Below are 14,163 nucleotides of genomic sequence, written 5' to 3'. Positions count from 1 at the left end.
TCGCTGGGGAAGATATCGGCCCGAGCGAGCGAGCGAGCGTCGCGCGCTCGCTCGCTCGGGCCGACGCGCTCAAACGACACGTCGAACCCACGGCGTGTTTGCCGACGCGCCGAGCTGGCGCGCGGGACACGTCGAGGTCGAAGTCGAACGAGGAAGCGTCAGGGAGGTCAAAGTCTGACGCGTCACGTTGCGCGTCATCTCCCTTGAAGGTCAAAGGTCATCCCGGTCACGGGCGCGCCCTCCGCCAAAGCGCACGGCCGAGGATCCGCTTCCTCGTGGTCCTTCATGGTGTCGAGTCCAAGCGGGCCCCGGCGAGTCAAGCGAGTGTGCGGGCTCCACGTTGCACAAGTCAGTCACTCGGGTTTGTGCCGCATCTTGGAGCTCCTAGCGCGTGCAGGTGACACCTCCGGGTCAGCTGCTTTTGTGTTACGTGCACGCGCTGGCTGGTTCAAATGTTCAATGAGCAACACCTGAAGCTTCTCATGCCGCTTGGTGGCTACAGGTGCCAATGTGCTGCCCGCAAAGCCGCCCGTGCGGAAAATACACGCGTGAGTCGGTTGCATGGAAGCTCCGCGTTCAATTTCGGTGACCAGAAGATAAACTTGAGTCGGTGGCGTCCAAGTCACATGCGTGAGTGGGTTGTGCGTTCTACGTGCGTAGTGCCGATGTACGTGTTCCACGCGCGGCTTGCGGCTGAGCTCTTTGCGTAAGTTCGGTGTGACTCGCTCGCGTGTGTGTGTAAAGGACACGTGCGCGTCAGTGGCGCGCGAGCGACTTGCGCGATTGAGTTAGACGTAAGTTAGTTAGTCGGTCGGTCGGTCGGTCGATTGGTTGGTTGCGCGCGCGTTCCATTGGCGAGCGCGCCGGGCGAAAGCTTGACAAGGAGGCGGTCGTCCGTTACCTGCCAGCGGCCGCAGGTGAGGAAGAAGAGCGCGAAGGGAATGGCGGTGCCGGACATGGCGTGCGTGGAGGGCATGCCGTACTCGCAGTCGTAGAACATCTCCACCTTGACGACGGGCGGCGAGGCGGGTCGCGACCAGCCCAGCACGTCCTTGGTGCACTGGCCCAGGTACATGACCCACACCCACACCATGATGAGCCGCCGGCTCACCAGCGCGTCCACGTTCCACAGCAGGAAGGGGAAGAAGGTCAAGTAGAAGAGCTCGTTGCCCAGCTCCGTGCCGAACGTGAACAAGTAGTAGAGGAAGCGGTTCTCCACCACGAACTCCTGGCCCGCGTCGCCCGTCAGGGAGTTGCTGCGCAGCGGCCTGGTCGTCCCGCCGCCGCCGCCGTCGGGCCGACTCGAGAAGGCCCCGCGCACGCCGCAAAGGCGCTGGAAGCGGGCGACCAGGTGGGGGTCCTGCAGGAAGCGGAAGAGCTCGGCCAGGCGGCCGCGGCGCCCCATGTCGCGAGCCTCGGCCTTACTCGCTCGCTAAGCCGGGCATCGCGCGTCCAGGCGAAAGTGCGCTTCGGCCGTCTCGGAAGGAGCGAGCGGGGCAGCGCGCGGGTCGCAACTTTGGGATCAACTCGCCCGAGTGCGGAGCGTCAAGGCCCCGCCCCCCTTCCCGTCTTCCGTCTTTCTCGGACGCCTTCCGGGACCGCCGTCAAAAACAAAAGTTGTGACTTCGCTCGGTAACTTGGGCGAGGAAAAGCGTCGCGCGAAACGGGAGGCCGGCGGAAACGCCTCCGCGGTGCCTCGCGCGCAACGACCGTCCGGTCGCACGACGGGCACACTTGGTGGAACAAGCGCTCGGGGCAAGTTACTTGATGTCCGTGAATGCAACGCGGGCTCCGCCCAGCGCTGACAAAAGTCCAAACGCGGCGGCGGCGGCGGCAATATCCAAAGGTCAAAAGGGCGTCGACTTACGACACCGCGCGGTGTCCGCGTCATCAAACGTGGCGGCGCCGGTCGGTTGTCGTTTTGGCACTTTTGCCGCTTAGGAGGAGATGACGGCCCGATTCCAATCATTGCGCGTTCGCGTCCAGGTGAGTGCGTCCCGATTCTCCAAAGTGCTCTCGCCCCGCCTCGAAGGGCGGTACCCACAAGTCATTGCGCGTTTGAGCAAAATAGCGAGGAAACTGGCAACAAAAAGTCTTCTCGAGCAGGAATAGACTCATTGTTTTAGAGTGTACGACATGTGATGCTTTCAAGTCATTGACCCATTTTGTCCGAGTGCCTTACCGAGATGCTGCATCCTCTCTCTCGAAGAGGAAAGAACAAACACATGGGGGGGTTAGGGTTGATTGGTCCTTTTTTTAAAAGGGAGTGTTCACAAGGAAAATGCTCAGAATTTTTCAACACTATCAGAAGTGACGGCGTCGTGCGATTTTGGTATTTTGGCAAGAAGTTGCTTCGGCAGGCCCCAAAAATCCACGCGATGGCTCAAATGTCGCGCTCCCAAACGAGTCCACCATTTGGAGAAATGACTGGAGGAACTTGGGCAAAAGTAGCAGGATGCTTTTGGGTCATCTCTCTTGCAAAGTTGCTCCGGGGCCGTCAAGCGGCGAGCTCGTCCAGCCTGCGGACGACGGCGCTCGCCAGGTTCAAGTAGGACAGCGCCTGGACAAAGACCGAGGGGAAATAATCCAAAGGCTTCCAACAATGGAAAGAAAACGAGAAGGGCGGGCTAAAGAAGAAGCACCTCCGGGCTGCCGGGCGAAGACACGACGACGGGCTCGCCTCTGTCGGACGTTTGCCTGATCTGGACGTGAAGAGGGATGTCACCTAAGACCAGACGCGCAAAGGCGCACCCGTTTACGTCAATGTTTTCCTCCAAACAAGATCGCTCGGCCACGTTGGGCGCGACGCGAGAGGCGGCAATGGATTGGCCGTACCTAATAAAGCGACCCCCAGCGAGTCCGCCAGGCGCCTGGCGCCGTCCGAGCCGAAGATGGCCGTCTGCTGGCCGCACTTGGGGCACTCGAACGTGCTCATGTTTTGCACCAGGCCCAGAACCTGCAAACACGCACACACGCGGGCGCGCGTCTCCGTGACAAGCGACACGCGGGCGACCCGCGAACGTTGCACAAAACGATCCCGCCCCCACCCCGAGCCACTGGCTTTTACCGGCACGTTGACTTTGCGAAACATTTGGGCTCCTCTGCCAGCGTCCAGCAGGGCGATGTCCTGAGGCGTGGTCACGATCACGGCACCTGCGGGCGAGGCACACGCCGCGCGCGTCACCGGCCCGCCTCGCAAGAAAAGTGGCAACGCGGATCGGCGGGTAAGGATGACATTTTGCACCGCCGTTTAAAACGCTTCCGAGTGGCCCCAAGTCAACTTCAGATGTTCCGCTCCGCTTTTTGCCGAGCTGCTGTTCACTTGCAAGACGTCCTAATTCGCCGCAGGGTGAGCAAAGGCGCCCTTCTCCTCACTAACAGCGATGAAGCCCTCTCAGAAGGAGAGGAGACGGCAGGAAAAGCCCACTGAAACATCTGAACTTGGGGGTCGATCAGAGGCACGGTGGCAGTTGTGTGACTGTGCGACTCCCATTTCGAAAGGAGTTTGAAAGTGCGGAGGCAGCCACCGATCCAGTCATATGAGGGGTGTGCGCACTTCCGCAAGCTCCTGGGCTCGGTTGCGGGTTCCCCACCCGCCCCCCAATTGCCTTGTACAGGGTGTAGGACACATTAATGGTGGAATAAGTTCAGAATGCTATTTTATCATTGTTGGATCTCACACGCATGTGGATATGGCCCGGGGTGTGTAGACTTTTCAAAATGAGAATTGGCGGGCCGTGCTAACCTGCGATGGGGATGCTCTGCGTGATGGTCAGCTGCACGTCGCCTGTGCCAGGAGGCATGTCGACCACCAGATAGTCCAGAGAGCCCCACTCCACCTGCACACAAACACACAGACCCCCAAGCGTGCTTATACTGCCTCGAAAACATGCACGCACGTGCGCGCACAAGTATGTACTTGTGTGCACACCAGGGTTGAAAATGAAGCCCCAAAGCTCATGCGGGATATGAATTGAGAAAAACCAAAACCACTCGAATTTGAGTTAGCATTTGCCTTATAAATGTAAACAGTACCGGTAGTTTGTTTTTTGAAAGCTTTGGGTTTTTTTTTGCCAATGTCCGTTTTTTTCCGCTTGATCTCGATGACCTCGGTGCGCACGCATGCAGTACATGTGCGCGCGCAGCCAGGAAGGAAGCGTGCCACGGGAACCTGTCTGAGCAGCTTGTCCAGGGCCGACATGACCATGAGGCCCCTCCACACGATGGGGGCGTCGTCGTCCACCAGGAAGCCCATCGACATGCTGGCGGGACAGGAGAGCGCGTGAGGCGTCGCGACGTCCGGGGCGGGCCCGCCCTGCGCGACGCGTCAACCTGGCAAAGTCTTGCCACGCTCGTGTTTCAAAGGAGCACAGAAACTCAACGCGGCAAACAAATGTTCATTTGGGCCTTTCGTCCGGCTCGAAACAAGCCCGGGCCTTCCAGTGGGAGGGGCTCCGAGAAGTCAACAGAGGCGCGGGCGAGCCAAACGGACGGAATTCCGCCCGACTCGGCGGCCGGGCCGCGCGTCGCAGCCGCACTGACTGCGCACTGTGAAACGCGACCGCCTCAACGGCAAAAGGTATGCAGAGCTGCGCTGTCGGCATATTTTCAATCAAATACAGCTACTCACCAAGGAACGCCGTAGTTGGTCAGCGGGAGCATGCGATTGTCTGGACGTACAAAAGAGAAAAAATCTCATGCGGGTTTTCGGACACGGATGAAAAAATGTTTTGAAAATGAAATCCAAATTTATGTGTATGCGTGTGTGTGTGTGTGTATAGATAGACGTAGAGAGCGAGCTTGCTCGATAATTTGGAACAGTAGCTCGCTACATAGAGAGATAGAGAGCTAGCTGGATCCAGTAGATCGCTAGCTAGCTAGCTCCATGGATATATACAGTAGATAGCTAGCTAGCTACATAGATCAATAGACAGACAGATAGGTAGAGTTGGCTAGATCCAGTAGTTAGCTAGCTACATAGAGACGTAGGTAGGGAAAATAGTTGGCTAGCTCGCTACATAGACAGACAGATAGCTAGCTAGCGAGCCAGCTACCAAGACAGATAGATGGCTCGGTAGATAGATGGGTGTGTCATTCTTCTTCTTCTTCGCGCTGCCCGACTCGGCGGCCGGGCCGCGCGTCGCAGCCGCACTGACTGCGCACTGTGAAACGCGACCGCCTCAACGGCAAAAGGTATGCAGAGCTGCGCTGTCGGCATATTTTCAATCAAATACAGCTACTCACCAAGGAACGCCGTAGTTGGTCAGCGGGAGCATGCGATTGTCTGGACGTACAAAAGAGAAAAAATCTCATGCGGGTTTTCGGACACGGATGAAAAAATGTTTTGAAAATGAAATCCAAATTTATGTGTATGCGTGTGTGTGTGTGTGTATAGATAGACGTAGAGAGCGAGCTTGCTCGATAATTTGGAACAGTAGCTCGCTACATAGAGAGATAGAGAGCTAGCTGGATCCAGTAGATCGCTAGCTAGCTAGCTCCATGGATATATACAGTAGATAGCTAGCTAGCTACATAGATCAATAGACAGACAGATAGGTAGAGTTGGCTAGATCCAGTAGTTAGCTAGCTACATAGAGACGTAGGTAGGGAAAATAGTTGGCTAGCTCGCTACATAGACAGACAGATAGCTAGCTAGCGAGCCAGCTACCAAGACAGATAGATGGCTCGGTAGATAGATGGGTGTGTCATTCTTCTTCTTCTTCGCGCTGTATTACCGTCAGTGAGCTGCGGGTTTCCCTTGAGGTTCATCATCTTGGGAACGGACGGCCCATAGACGTCAGCGTCCAGCAGCCCAACCGCCTTGGACTGAAAGTACAAAAGGCATCAAGGAGAACCACATGGAGTGCGTCTGCAGCTCTTCGCCACTTGTGCAACATTTTCTGGGCTCCGCTTCTAAGGAACAATGTGCAAAAAGCAAATGACGCCGCTCACGCCACAATTGTATTCATCTTGTGGCGCGAGCTTTGATATCTTGCTGTGAACATTTTGAGGCGCGACTTGGCGCTTTCACTTCATGGTTTGTTTTCATCTCGTATCTGCCCTACGTGCCGGCGCAGGAGCAGGAACGGCTTTGAATGGCTTTGTACGCTGCGGGCTTTGTCGCGCACGGATTCACTGAACTAGTGACAGTACATTTGTTCCGTTCGGCCTTTTTGGACATTTTCCATCATCTGTGTTTTCCTTTTCGAGTCTTTGCACTGAAAACTGCTTGCAGTACAAAGTGGTCCAAAAATAGCCGGGTTGGGGTTTTCTGATGAATAACTGGGATTTGGATTACGGTAGTGATCCCAGTAATTCATTGTGATGATCATTGAGGACATCAGTGTATTGCTTATTTATGTATGTATGTATGTATGTATGTCTTTATTTTGCCATGCCCTGTTTTTGGTTCAAAAAACTGATAGCGCCGCAGCGGGCCTCAATTATTTGCCGGCCAGGCTGGCGGCGATCCATGGCGAGGTGCGGCGGCGGTTTCCGTGTGGCGCCCAGAAGTCCATTCAACTTGATCGGAGGGCTTCCTCACCGGCTGGTTGGCCATCAACGCCAGCGCCAGGTTGACTTTCGAGGAACAAGAGGAAGAGACGTCGGTCCAACGAAGCCGGCGCGCGGCTCGTGAAGATGCGGCGCGGCGTACCTGCGGTGGTGGATTTCCCCACGCCGCCTTTGCCGGAAGCCACCAGAAGCACCTGGCGGACGCCCGCGATGGCTTTTCGCTTGGGGAGCCCTCGAGCCATCTGCTGCTTCTGCCGCTCCGCCAGGGCCTTCGCGTCCATCGCCCTCTACGACGACAACAAGACGTCAGACAACCCCCTCGGGTGACTCCCGTCGGCCACGGCGCCCCTGCCTTGAGATACGGGGTGAATTTGTTGCCTGACCGCACTCTTATCACAAATCACCTTTGAGGGTCCTGACTGCAAAACGGCCCATGTTTCTCTTGAGTTGCTCCAAAACGTTCGCCTTGTTTATTCCCATGGGCCTCAAGGACTAAGAAACGCATCGGAAATGTTGTCTTCTGCGCACTAGCTGAGCGCGCACGCAGGATAACAACACGTGCGCACTGGCCCGTTTGCCTCGCACAAGTACGCTTATCACGATGAATCAGAATTCAGCATGTATGACACAGCAGAATTATCGGACCGATATTGGAAACAAAAACGTCACTTTGATCGGAGCCGCGCTGCAAAATTGGCCCGATATTTCCGAATTAAAATACAGGAAGGCAGAAGCAGCCAAAGTCTCCTGAATTCGGAAAACAGAAAGTAGCAAAACATCTCCTAAAGATTAAGGGTGGGGGGGGGGGGGGGGCAGAATACAGTTTTGAAATCACTCTCCCGACCCAGCAAAGCGTAATTTGATAATTGCTCGTCCAACTAGTCTAGCGTCAAAGGACAATCTATCGAACGTTATTTTGGGTTTTGACATCGTGCCACTTCCGGTGCGGTCATGATGAAAAACGGACAATTGACGTCGCTCGGCAAGCTGAACACAAAGCAAACGGCGTCTGAAGAAACGTCCGAAACTACTTACGTGCCAGCGCGTCAAGTGCAAACAGCAGGCAAAGGCGGCTTTTATTTGCGGCCCGGCTCGAAAAACCACCGATGTGGTAGCACGCGTTTTCATGAAACAAGAAAGTCTGCCGCAAGTGAAGTGCGCCATGTTTGAGGAGCCGCTCGGGTTGACCACCTGAGGCGCGTCAATGTTGCGCGAAACGCGAATTGCGACACGTTTTCAACAAAATAAAAAGAGACGCGCGGTTAGTTTTGGAACGGTAACCATAAAAGAGTAAGCTGAGCAAGTATTTTAAGTATGCGGCCGACGGATATTTCACGCGGCGAGGATCCCGACGACGAAAGACAAGCGCAACTTTGAGCTTCTTCGAATATCCGCGGTGACGTAAACAGGAAGTGTGCGCGCCGTACAAACTTGTCAACATTTTTCACTCGCGCTTTTGGAACGCGCCAAAGCGGGAGCACTTTCGATGGCTGACGGCAGCGGTTGCGCGACTCCGGTGGCCCGCGCGGTTCTGCAGCAATGTTTGCAGGCGAGGCTGCAGGTGAAGCCGCCGGACGAGCACCAACAAGCTCAGTGGGTTCAGGTCAGCGCGACGAGAGCACGACAAATCTCCCTTCCTCTGTATTCGAAAAGCCTCTCTCAAAGTGGCTTCCTTTAAATTGAAAACGAAAGTGACTCCCATTTCGGACCGAGATGATGACATACGGCACACTACGACTGCACCTGGGTTCAACATACAGTATTCAGTGCGACAGAAAGAAGACTTAGGAACAAATCCAACATTCTTTCCAGTTACAGATGTACAGTGATCCCTTGCTATTTCGCGGTTCATTTCTCGCGGCTTCAGTGCATCGCGGATTTTTTCAAACATATATATTTTTTAAATATACATGGAGTGCAGTACTGTGTATGTTGTTCTATGTGACTCGCTGTTGTTTTGCAGCTTCTCGTGGACTGTTTGCGGACATAAAAAAAAAAAAAAAAGATTTTTTTTTTTTTTACCTCTATATGTTAATTGGTCGCTACTTCACGGATTTTCGCTTATCGTGGGTAGTTTCGGTCCCCATTAACCGCGATAAACGAGGGATTACTGGAGCTGGGCTAGCTGGCGTTGTACAGACTCCACACGTGGACTGTCTCCGCTTTGCATATTTTAATACCGCAATTTCGGACCGTGAGGTGCACCGGAGTCCCGATGAAGGTGGCTTGTTCCACACACGCAGGCACCCGTCCAACTTCAATTGGACATCCACACTTCAGGTGCACTGTTGATTTGGGAGAAGCCGTGAGGCTTTCCAGCATGTCGGAAAATACGCTGACATATTTTGACACGTGTGCTTGCAGATTGAAAGAGGCATGGTGCTCTACGTTTGTTTTTTGAAAGGCGCCACAGAAGACATCCTTCCCAAGATGGGTGAGTTGCTCTCTGCTCCGCCTCCCTTTGTAAAGGGGAACCGCGGCACGTTTGCTCAACCGCGAACACGGACGGCGTCGCGCCCCGATCAAAACCGGAGCGAGCCGCGCCCGACACCGCAACAGATTCATAGCATTGAAATTCATTTGGAGTTCCAAGTACGCTAGCATGAAGCGGCGCACACCCGGGAGTTGAGGTCACTTGGCCCCGTCGCGGAACGGTCGAAAAATCCATGACGCGTTATCGGCGGGGGGCGGGGCACACGCTGATTGAAACTTGCGAGCCAAAGCGCTAAAAAGTCCCTCTCTGGCCCAATGTCTTTTTGGGGTGAAACGGCGATCAAGTTTCCACGCTGCTGAACGTGCGCGTGTGCGAGGCTCCGTCCGGGAAGATGGTTTCGCTGGCCGATCTCCCGGGCAGCCTCCTGGTGGTCCCTCAAGCCACGCTGGGGGGCAAAGCCAAGGGCAAGGCCATGCAGTACCACCACAACGTGGCCAAGGAGGACGGAATGCGACTCTACGCCCGCTTGGTGGCTCTGTGCCGGCAGGAAGTGACGGCGGCCGGCGTCAGCGTGCAACACGGCACGTACGGGAACCGGCAGGTCCTCCACATCCAAACCAACGGACCGTACACGCACCTCATGGAGTTTTGAACGCGAACCCCGCGTCTGCCCTCATTCGGGACAAGTTTGGTCTTTTTGTATCACCTGATTAAAATGAGCAAATCAATCAGATGCGCGTCACCGACTCTTTGCTCTGGGCGCGACCGCCGGCCGCGCTTCACTCACGAGGTCGTCCGAGATGACGGCGCGCTGACCTTCTCGTCATCCGGCCACCCGGTTTCTTCCGCTTATCCGCGGCCCGGTGGCGGCGACGGCAGTTTGAGCAAGGCGGCCCCCAGCGCCTGGGTTTATGCAGGCGCGGACCGAACGGAGACCCGCTTTTGCAGGTGGTCTCGGCGCCGTCGGCTTAAGGTCTGAAAAGAAAGCACCGACAAAATCGTCTCCTCACGCAGACCACAAAAATGGATCTTTCAACTGATTTCATTTGTTCACCTCGTGGCCGCAACAACAACAACAGACAAATCGTTCCAGTTTCCATCGTAATCCAAATTCGGCTAACGATGCAACGTGGTTGCTTTCAGTAAGTCAGTTCAAGTAGCCCGCATCACGATTGGACACTTGACACCAAGCACTTCCTCTGAAGGAATTTCGAGTTAAGAGTCTTCACAATAGAAAGCGAGGGGGGGGGGGGAGTCCAACTTGTACACACGAAACACTCGTCAAGTTGAATGCGGCTTCTTTTTCTTCCTAAAAACGTCCACAGGTTGCTTGTGCGCAAAAAGCCTTCCTTGATGACTTCCTTTGCCCGCCCCTCGCGTCACATCCCGGATAGTCTGCCTCGCCTCGTCTCGTTCCGTTTGGCCTTCCTTGACCCGTCTTGCGTTGTCCAGTCCTAGCTTGTCTAAGTCTGAACACTCAGCAGTCCAGTCCCATTTCATCTGAACTTTTCCTGTCCTGTTTTGGGCTTCGCCTTTTCTCGACCGACCTGGCGTTGCCCAGTCCTACCTTGTCCAGTCTCGTCCTGAATGGCCCACGGTCGCTCCCTTTCTTGCCCGCTGTTGTACTCGCCTGCCTGCCTATTCCTGTCTTGCATTGTCCCGTCCAAGCTTACCTGTCAGGCGTGGTCTCTCGTGTCACGCTGCCCAATCCGTTGTCTTGACACGTCCCGTCTTGTTTTGTCCAACCCGAACAGCGTGTTGGCAACAAGCAAAGAAAGGGTCGGTAAATCACCTTTTGCGCCAGCCTTTCTTTGCTCGTCTTGCATTGTCCTGTCCAATCTCGTGCCGCCTAGTCCCGTCCCGTTTGGTCTGGTCCGCTCTCGTCCGAGCTGGGCGCATCGCGCCTCGAGGCCAGCTCGGGTTAGGTTTCGGCGGGTCGTCAACTCAACAACCAAGTTGTGGCGGGCGCCCGGCAAAGTTGTCCCTCGCTCTCGTCAGTCGCCCTCCCAGACGCAGTTACACTCTCTGAGCGGGTTACGGCGGCGCATGGCGGTCACGACGGTGATGCGGTTGGCCGACAGCCGCACCAGCTGGTCGATGAGCTCCTGAACGCAGGGGCTGGGCCACGGGTGGCCGTTCAGGTAGTCCCTCAGGATGAAAGAGCGCTCCACCAGGAGCTCCAGACGCTCCAGGTGACGAAGACGCTGCAGGCTCAAGAGGTCCTTCTCGGGCTCGCGGCGGAAGAACCTGCGCGGGGGGTGGGGGGGTCAGCATCAGCATCATCGGCAGCATCGATCCTGTCCTGACCTCCGTTTTCCTGTCCTACCTTGTGTTATTCGATCCTGTCCTGACCTCCGTTTTCCTGTCCTACCTTGTGTTATTCGATCGTAGCCTGCCTTGCCATTTACTTGTCTTGGCTCCTCATCTTATCCTGCGCTGACCTTCCGGGCCCGCCTCGTATTACCCTGTCCCGTCTCCACTTCCTGTCCCCCGTCTTGCATCTTCCTGCCTGGCGTTGTCCTAGCCTACCTTCCCCTGTCCCTAACCCAGCGCCGTCTTAACTTGTCTCGTGTCTTGACTTGCGTGTGTATGAGAGGCCGTGTTGCGAGTTCCCCTCTTGTTTCGTCCTCTGCTGATCCGACGGCCCAGATCCACACTCACCGTATGCGCAGCGTCCGCAGTTGAGGGAACAACATGGGGATGCGTCGGCACAGGCTTCCGCTGGAGCGGTTCTGCTCGATGTCCAGGTGCTCCAGGGCCAGAACTTTGGGCGCGATGGAGTCCAAATCCTTCAGCGTGATGGCCACGCGCAGCGTCAGCCGCGTGACGCTGGCCGGGATGGTGTTGGTGTACAGCGACAGGGAGTTCCCGCCTGCCGAGAGGCCGCCGTTAGAGCAGGCCGCGTTGTGTCGCGCGTCGTCCTCGGCCAACATCGCCGAGTCTTTTTTGAACGGGGGCCGAAAGCATCCCATTTATCCGCCACGTGATTCATCTCACAATTTGTGGCTGCTGACCCAGTTTGAGGACGACGTCCCTTCAATGGGAACAATATGACGCCAAATGATTCGCTGGCTTGAAATCAATTCAGAAACTTTGTCACCGGCGTGGCTGTGAAATCAGCGTCCTCCTTTCTTGTCAGCAAATAAGCTCAAACGAGTTCTGCTTAGGCAATATAACGATGGTCCCCATGCACTTGTTTTGGATTTGTGGTTCTTTTTTTTTTTTTTCAAAAATGCTTTTTGTTCAAACGTTTTTGTTTTTCGTTCTCGTGTAGGAGATTTTTAAAAAAATAGTCGGATGGCTGTACACATGGCTAGAAATGGAGACAGATTGATGAAATGTACGAAAAGACAAAAATGAAGCGCAGTTTTGAGAGCTTTATCGATGGTCTGACTGTTGTTTTTTTTTTTTTTTTTTAACACTACAGTACTTTTTTTCACTTCAAGTTTTGGTCAAGTGCGATTTCTTGTCGAGAAGCGAGTTTTCCGTTGGCGAAGGGCAAGCCAAACGGGGACTCACCCACGATGCTGAGGGTCTCCAGGCGCATGAGCGGCGCCAGCCAGGACGCCAGGCGACAGTCCAGCCCGTCGCGGATGTAGCGGTAATGCACCGTGAGCGAGCGCAGCGACGTCAAACTCCTCAGCGCGTTGTAGGGCAGGATGGTCTCGGGGTAGTCCACCAGCTCCAAACTGCTCAGGGCCGGACCCCCGTACTGAGAGCCTGAATGGGACGGGCGCGTCGCAATTTACCACTTGCATCCGTGTACACATTTCTATAGATCGAGATAGAATGCTTATTTTGGCATCTAGTGAGTGGAGTTATAAGGAGGTTATCCGTATGTGCTCGTTACCAATAGTTGAACGCACGTTCAATTGCGAGGACGCGTTGGTCACTTGGCATAACAAATGGCTTGAAAACGTTTGGATTTACTTTGCGTCGAATGACAGGTCCACGGAATCATCCAATGTCACGCCATATCTTGCCAGGCGATCGATTTATGCGCAATAAATCGTGAGAGCGGCGTTACTCGCGCGCAAGGGCTGTCAACGGTTCGACGACATCAACATTAAATCCGTCGGCGAGCGTCGGCCCGAGCCGAAATGGCAGTCGGCGCGGCACACCCGCCTCGCAGTTTCGTTCGGGATGTGTCCGCGTTCTTATTATGATTTCACGATATTTTCGATTTGCGGCGTTCCCAATCGGCGGCGGTCCCGTCGCTCAACCTACTCGCACGCCGCGGGTCCGGCGGGCTCAGGTAGTCGTCGGGCAGGGGCTCCTGGGGCTCGCCCCTCATGCCCCACGAGAGGTGCGCCAGCTTGGGCAGGCCGGTCATCATGCGGTGGAAGTCGTCGCGGGGCACCGGGCGCACCCGGTCCAGGCCGCAGCCCTCCCCCTGCTGGTGGAAGAGCAGGGAGCGCAGGTTGCCCAGGGCGGCCAAGGCGCGGACGAAGTCGGCGGCGGAGCGCAGGCGCACGTTGCACACGCTCAGGCGGGTGAGCCGGGCGCTCAGGTGCGCGGCCAGGCTCGGGCCCAGCATGGGCTCGGACCAGGCGGCGTCGCGCACGGCCAGCTCGCGCACGTCGGAGAACTGCAGCAGGTGGTCCAGGTACTTCTGCTTGTAGACGCGGCCGCCGTTGACGAAGGCCACGGCGCTGAGCGAAGGCAGGAACTTGACCAGGCGCCGCCACTCCTTGCGGCGCAGGTGGCGCACGGCCACGCGGGTCAGCTTGCGCCGGCGCAGCGTGTCCCAGAAGCCGAAGGTGTAGCGGCGCAGGTCGGACAGCACCACCGTCCGGCCCCGCCACAGGTAAGGGTGGTCGGCCAGCAGGCGCAGGGCCCGGCACGAGCAGCGCACCGCCTGCATGTCGGCGGGGCCCAGGAAGTTCAGCACCGACACCCACAGCTCCGGAGGCAGCGGCGGGAGCTCCGACATGGCGGGCGGGCGGCGGCTGAGGCGGGGCGGGCCGTCGGCTACGAGCGCGACATTGGCCGGCCGCTTAAGACCGCCGACGGTTGCCACTCGGACGTCAGCGCCGTCGTGGTCATTTTTGCGTTTCTTTCTTTTTTTTTCTTAACGCTGGCCGTCGGACTCGGCGTTGGAAGCGAACGCCACGCTACGGTCGCTTTTGTCTCCGTTCTCCCGCAGCGAGAGGATGCCGCGCGTCACTTCCGGCGACGCGGCAGCTGCCTGCCAATCATCAGGGGGCTTTTTTTTT

At 56.3% G+C, this 14,163-nt stretch overlaps 4 protein-coding genes across 6 annotated transcripts in view; 1 reads left to right on the top strand and 3 right to left on the bottom strand.

Annotated features, from left to right (window-relative positions):
* LOC109520744 (sphingosine-1-phosphate phosphatase 1-like) overlaps positions 1–1,973 on the bottom strand; it is a 4,147-nt gene extending 2,174 nt beyond the window's left edge. Inside the window, 1 exon segment of the mRNA XM_019878174.1 lies at positions 902–1,973. Coding sequence (XP_019733733.1) covers positions 902–1,405 — 504 coding nt within the window. The 5' untranslated portion in view covers positions 1,406–1,973.
* Positions 1,974–2,229: 256 nt separating this feature from the next.
* On the bottom strand, positions 2,230–7,737 carry nubpl (nucleotide binding protein-like). 3 transcript variants are annotated; one of them, XM_019878189.1, is made up of 11 exons: positions 7,549–7,737; positions 6,656–6,800; positions 6,545–6,579; positions 5,736–5,826; positions 5,245–5,284; positions 4,172–4,262; positions 3,746–3,839; positions 3,068–3,153; positions 2,836–2,956; positions 2,643–2,725; positions 2,230–2,560 (listed from the first exon to the last, which is right to left on the bottom strand). In XM_019878189.1, the coding sequence occupies exons 1-11, from the start codon at positions 7,675–7,677 to the stop codon at positions 2,498–2,500; spliced, it is 978 nt and encodes a 325-aa protein (XP_019733748.1). In that variant the 5' UTR covers positions 7,678–7,737; the 3' UTR covers positions 2,230–2,497. The 3 variants fall into 3 exon arrangements, with proteins under 3 accessions (XP_019733748.1, XP_019733758.1, XP_019733768.1); XM_019878199.1 differs by lacking the exon at positions 5,245–5,284 and adding an exon at positions 4,631–4,670 and having other exon boundaries at positions 7,549–7,733; XM_019878209.1 differs by lacking the exons at positions 5,245–5,284; positions 7,549–7,737 and having other exon boundaries at positions 5,736–6,579; positions 6,656–6,742.
* Positions 7,738–7,926: 189 nt separating this feature from the next.
* Positions 7,927–9,603, top strand: dtd2 (D-aminoacyl-tRNA deacylase 2). The gene is made up of 3 exons (XM_019878237.1): positions 7,927–8,116; positions 8,878–8,947; positions 9,292–9,603. Exons 1-3 carry the CDS (start codon positions 8,000–8,002, stop codon positions 9,597–9,599), a joined length of 495 nt encoding a protein of 164 aa, XP_019733796.1. The 5' UTR covers positions 7,927–7,999; the 3' UTR covers positions 9,600–9,603.
* Positions 9,604–10,767: 1,164 nt separating this feature from the next.
* On the bottom strand, positions 10,768–14,136 carry LOC109520730 (uncharacterized). Its single transcript, XM_019878149.1, has 4 exons — positions 13,175–14,136; positions 12,467–12,667; positions 11,609–11,819; positions 10,768–11,194 (listed from the first exon to the last, which is right to left on the bottom strand). The coding sequence occupies exons 1-4, from the start codon at positions 13,878–13,880 to the stop codon at positions 10,942–10,944; spliced, it is 1,371 nt and encodes a 456-aa protein (XP_019733708.1). The 5' UTR covers positions 13,881–14,136; the 3' UTR covers positions 10,768–10,941.
* Positions 14,137–14,163: the final 27 nt, after the last annotated feature.

Source organism: Hippocampus comes, unplaced genomic scaffold, assembly GCF_001891065.2.
Source record: "Hippocampus comes isolate QL1 unplaced genomic scaffold, H_comes_QL1_v1.1 scaffold295, whole genome shotgun sequence".
Lineage (NCBI taxonomy): Eukaryota > Metazoa > Chordata > Actinopteri > Syngnathiformes > Syngnathidae > Hippocampus > Hippocampus comes.
This window is presented reverse-complemented; position numbering and strand designations above follow the sequence as displayed.

What these genes read in the sequence shown, in the direction of transcription:
- nubpl (XM_019878189.1), bottom strand. Translation starts at nt 7,677, where the DNA reads ATGGCGCACTTCACTTGCGGCAGACTTTCTTGTTTCATGAAAACGCGT. An exon ending in GGGGAAATCCACCACCGCAG is followed by an intron (nt 6,580 to 6,655) that starts GTACGCCGCGCC and finishes GTTCCTCGAAAG; the next exon opens with TCAACCTGGCGCTGGCGTTG. An exon ending in AAACCCGCAGCTCACTGACG is followed by an intron (nt 5,285 to 5,735) that starts GTAATACAGCGC and finishes TTGTACGTCCAG; the next exon opens with ACAATCGCATGCTCCCGCTG.
- dtd2 (XM_019878237.1), top strand. Translation starts at nt 8,000, where the DNA reads ATGGCTGACGGCAGCGGTTGCGCGACTCCGGTGGCCCGCGCGGTTCTG. An exon ending in AACAAGCTCAGTGGGTTCAG is followed by an intron (nt 8,117 to 8,877) that starts GTCAGCGCGACG and finishes GTGTGCTTGCAG; the next exon opens with ATTGAAAGAGGCATGGTGCT. An exon ending in AGACATCCTTCCCAAGATGG is followed by an intron (nt 8,948 to 9,291) that starts GTGAGTTGCTCT and finishes ACGGCGATCAAG; the next exon opens with TTTCCACGCTGCTGAACGTG.
- LOC109520730 (XM_019878149.1), bottom strand. Translation starts at nt 13,880, where the DNA reads ATGTCGGAGCTCCCGCCGCTGCCTCCGGAGCTGTGGGTGTCGGTGCTG. An exon ending in GCCGGACCCGCGGCGTGCGA is followed by an intron (nt 12,668 to 13,174) that starts GTAGGTTGAGCG and finishes CGTCCCATTCAG; the next exon opens with GCTCTCAGTACGGGGGTCCG. An exon ending in GGAGACCCTCAGCATCGTGG is followed by an intron (nt 11,820 to 12,466) that starts GTGAGTCCCCGT and finishes GCCTCTCGGCAG; the next exon opens with GCGGGAACTCCCTGTCGCTG.